A 5,159-nucleotide genomic window follows, 5' to 3' on the forward strand; every position below is an offset into this window, starting at 1 on the left:
CGCAATAAACACTGAAAATAAAAAAAATCTAGCAAATAAAGGAGAATTAGAAAAGATGGCTATGTACGTGTAAAATGCATTCGCAAAAAGTGAAGTAAAATTAAATAGGTTGATATATTTTACATGTAACATTTATTAAACAAAAGTAAAATTAAATATATCGGCCTGTGTGGTATAAAACATTCAATCGAAAATTTGTTTTCCGTCGCATACCCCAAGCAACTGTGGAATGATATGAGGACATATCGGTCAAGTAGCCAGTCGCAGCGTCTATGGAGTTTTGTGTATTCGGACTGTTGAAACGGGCGATGGAAAACCGTTTTACTCGTACGCTAGATGTCTTGGCTTACAGAATGCTTGTAGGGACATGGCAGCTTTACGACAGAGCATCTTGTAACTTAAGCTTCATCGCATGATTACTATCAAGATACACGATTGGCAGACAGAATATGACGACATAGACAGTAACGACGTGGTGAGGCTCCAAAATCATTTTGATAGAACGTACTCAACCTGTGTATAACTCAATGTCATGACAAAAATAGTTGTTTAGGGATATCTTTACATTTCATAAAATGTTGCATCATCAAAGTGAAAAAATCCACTTACTTACGGGGAAAATATGCTACTTCAAGTATATTCACATGCTACTCCAGATTTTATTATATGTTTCTCCAGAATTTTTCTGAACTCCTGCTATCTAGTTTTAAAGTCACACTTATCTCCTGATTCAGCAGAGTATTTCTAATATTCATCATGAGAGAACTGAGAAGGTGTAGTTCTCGTGGTATGATGCAGAAAAACAGACGAGAGTACAATATCACGTGGTTTCAAACAGTGGGTAACAATACAGCTGAGATAGATGTTGTACTATTACGGGCAATGATGCGAATGCAAACCTTCTGGTGGTAGAACTGATATACCTATGGTTCCACCTTGGACACTTATACCCGAACAGCTTTTTATATGATTCATTTTATCTATAAAACTGAATTTTTGTAAATCTTATCTCTCTATAGAAAATATATTATATTTGAACCTAATTTAATCATTTTCTTTGTTTTCTTATTGACTATGATAGACAAAGGTACTCACACAAGGTATGACTAAATCTACTTTCTTTAGAACATCTTATATAGTTTTTGACGAGTTGATGAGCTTATTAGCTTTGCCTACCACTGGCTGGAATACGACTTATTGCAAGTTTCTTTCTGGATGGTGCTTCCAACCCAAGTTGACCTATATTGTTTTGTTTTCCAGTGTCATTAAATACAAGGAATAACTGTTTCTTTTAATGGTCTCGATTACTTCATGAAAAAAATTCCAATTCCCTGATATTTTAAAGGCTTTGTAGATTGAAGTTTTATGCAAGTTTACAAACCAGTAAAAGATCACATTTATTGTTCATTTTACCACTGTTTTTAGGGCAGAAACGTCTACAAACGGTAATTTGCGAATTAACACTTGTAAGCTGTCCATTCTAATGCTGTAGAAATATATTAAATTATTTAACGTTGTAAAAAAAAACACAAAAGGCTTAAATACATATATTTTATGACATTTAAGCCTAAATTGTTTAAGACACGTCTTTAGCCAAATCTTTTCATGAAAGCAAAAAGTTTTAACTCACAGCCACACGATCCAAGTGTTCATGCATAAATCAAATATAAAGCACGATTGTTTTTTAGAAGAACTTAAACTGTTTTAAAGCCAGCTTTTGTACAGTTTTGTTTTCAGAATAAGTTAGATTGCTACAAAGATTGTTGCTATATTTGTGAAAAGTGATTCAATACCATAACAGCACAATGTACATTTTAATCAAACTACACCTGCTTAATAGTGTCAACAGATTCAAATGTGTCTTTAATTGAACATTCATTCTGTACAAATTTTTTCAAAACTGAGTCAGAAGCTTCATTAATGGCTGATTTAAAAACTTATTCTGCATTCTATAGGACCCCACGTACCCCAACTAGACTTTATAAAACAATGACTTGTAGTAACATTGATGAAATTTCCTTATTAATTTTTCTTGAGTTTTTTGTATATCTTTAAGCGATATCTCAGAAATTTGATTGCTACTCGATTCCTTCAATTTGTACAAATATATCACTCAATATAGTTTTTTGTTTATTAATAAAATCACTTTTGGTTTATCCTTCTGTTACATTACTCTTACTACTACGAAACTGTTCAAATATATAATATTGTAATGCCTCAAATTATTGTTTTAATTTGTTCGAAAGTGTTTCTTTCATTTTATTTGTTTTCCAGATTTTACAGTTAGCTAGTTGTCGTAGAAAACTTTCAAAACCTACAAGTAGCACTCTTTTATAATTTTATTGGAAAGAATAACAAATTATAGCCCTTCGTTTAGGTTTTTTATTGCATTTGACAGATTTAAGCAATAAGATATCCATGATAAATATATATAAACATATTTAAAATTTTTCAAACAAAGAAAAGGAAATACGTATAGCTACTTTAGAACACATATATAATACTTGTACAATTATTTAACCATAAACCTCAATGACAACAATACTCTTAACGTATCTTATACATTGACTTGTTTAAACATCATATAACATACAGATGGTCACCTTTTACAATTAAAAACGTGAAACGTCTGATGGCTATACTCATATGGTGACATTTCTTATGAAAACATGCATTATTTGTAAACATTATTCTTAATGATATTTTATTTACATATTCCCACCTACTGATAAGCGTAACAAATTGTGTATCTAAAGATCCTGGGATCGATACCATGGTATTCCGTAAATCATGCTTCGCATTTTCAGCGTTATGAAAGTGACATTAATTTCTGTTAAAAGAAACCAGATAAGCGTCAAGTTGCCGACAGTTTGCCCCCCGGCTGGACAGCAGGTCAAAATTAGGGCCTTTTTGTTTTTTACCAAAATCGTAGTAACTCTGATTTAACAGTTTAGCACGTGTCGCGTAAGATGTCAGCTAGATTGCGAAATACCAATCGTCACTATTCCTTAATACTGAATATCTTTTCTCAGCATTTTTTATTATTTCTACCGTAATGTTAGCTGAAGTCTTGAGTATATTTACACGAATACACGACAGTACATTACAATGGATTGTTTGTATTCCTGTCAGAACAATTAAAATGGTTCTTATTTTTAAGATAATGAAATAATGGAATATATCACATGTTTGTTATACTCTCAAAACCAAACAGTCACTATTATAAAATTAAAGCTTTGCTAAGCTTTTTCATCATTCAATATGTTTATAAAGAAAAGGTACATGTTTACCCATAAATAAGATATATAAGATGGTATCTGAGATAATTGAAACTCTAACCTACGCTCAGACTTCAGATAAATCAAATGGACGAATTCTTAAACTAATTAATTTCATAATACCTTCAAATGAAAGCATAGAAAACTGTTCAACCTTTTTGCTTTAACAAAGAGGGTCTTTGTTAATATAAAATGTTGGTTACTTAAAATATAATATTGATGTTGAAAATGGAAGCATTACTGATCAAGGATCTTTAACGTCCTCATTCAAGATTAAATCTCTTCCCTCTCTTCAGTATCTGGTTTTTCGGAGGCATAATCCTGCTTTGTGGGACTTAACAAAGGATTCTGTTCATTATCCGCATCAACTGGATCACCGAAATCTGTATTTGGTTGTAGAATTGCTTGTGGTCTGATGTCATTGATAATCCTGCTTTGATAACTATTTCCAGCAAATGAATTTAAATCCAAATTTTCAGAAGGGCATGAAGTGGCTTCAGGAAGGGTAAGAATGTTCTCGGTTCTGGGGTTCTCACATGGTTGCTTCTTAATGTTATTTGGAACAATCGGATCTCCGAATAAGGAGCTTAACTCAGTAGAATGACGAGAACGAACGACAGTACTAGAGGTTGGAGTGGATGTAACTATCCCCTTAGTATTCAAAATCACTGTAGCTTGAGTAGTTTTTAAAGAAAGAGCTGGTGTTCTTGTTACTGTAAGTATGCCTGTAGGATTCTGCTGGAAACGAACGCTTGGCGGAATCTAAGGGGTAAGATAAATAAATATCTTTGAGATGTTTATTGAAACTATGCTTGCCATAACATATAAATAATACAATATTTAAAATAAAACAGTTATCTTGTAAAATAACAATGCTTATGCGTCTTTATATATAAATACAGTGAGTTATCATGTGAAATATTCGAATTCATCTCATTAAAAGTAAGTTTATTTTAACATCAGTTATCTGTTTACGTGTAGGTACCACATCACCTCTTTGTGCAACACACAGTTGAACTTTCTATGATCAAGCTTTCTTGTTTTAGTTAAAATAACAAACTGTCTTGACAGATATAAATTAATAACTTTTATTTAAAATGTGTATGATTATGTTAATACACAATCAATAAAAGCCATCATAGAGGAATCAATTCACAACAAACCATTTTGATTCCATGGAGTAACAGCATACACAACCAATTAAGGCCACCATAGAGGAATCAATTCACAACAAACCATTTTGATTCCATGGAGTAAGGAGATATTATGTTAATACACAACCAATAAAAGCCATCATAGAGGAATCAATTCACAACAGATCATTTTGAATCCATGGAGTACGGAGATATTATGTTAATACACAACCAATAAAGGCCATCATAGAGTAAGGAGATATTTTATCCTCTCTTTACTTATTTTAACTGAGTGTTCCAAACATTCGTTTTCAGATAATGTTTTACGAACATTAAAATTTATTCAAATAACTTATAGAACAAAATATCTTTAAAAACTATTTTCGACGCTTAAATAAAATTATTAACATATTGTTTGCATAAAATACATCAAAAGTATTTGGAGGGTACTTCAAAGGTAAGAACAGAGTAATAACTGTAAAATAGAACAACGTTTTACACACTATCAAAACCTTACCTGCAAAGGATGGTTTCTGCGATCTTCGCTATATTCTTGAAACTTAGAAATAACGCACAGCAGGCAGTATACCTAACCAAGAAAAAAATCCCCATTAAATAAAATAAACTGCAAGAATGTTGTTTGAGGATTTATTTGATGAAAGATTTCAGCTCCGGTGCTGGAACAGCAATCAGTCATAATTTAGTTAGCGTAGGCTTAAGTAGACTGCATCAGTCTAGAGTTTGTTTG

The 5,159-nt window shown here is 31.9% G+C and overlaps 1 protein-coding gene across 1 annotated transcript in view; it reads right to left on the reverse strand.

Moving 5' to 3' along the window:
• Positions 1-2,556: 2,556 nt before the first annotated feature.
• Positions 2,557-5,159, reverse strand: part of LOC111085379 — a 45,506-nt gene continuing 42,903 nt past the window's right edge. Inside the window, exons 8-9 of the mRNA XM_022383665.1 lie at positions 4,929-5,000; positions 2,557-4,040 (exon numbers count right to left, since the gene is read on the reverse strand). Coding sequence (XP_022239373.1) covers positions 3,552-4,040; positions 4,929-5,000 — 561 coding nt within the window. The 3' untranslated portion in view covers positions 2,557-3,551. The remainder of the gene's footprint in view (positions 4,041-4,928; positions 5,001-5,159) is intronic.

The sequence above is a fragment of the Limulus polyphemus genome, unplaced genomic scaffold (genome assembly GCF_000517525.1).
Source record: "Limulus polyphemus unplaced genomic scaffold, Limulus_polyphemus-2.1.2 Scaffold17, whole genome shotgun sequence".
NCBI classification, from domain to species: Eukaryota; Metazoa; Arthropoda; class Merostomata; order Xiphosura; family Limulidae; genus Limulus; species Limulus polyphemus.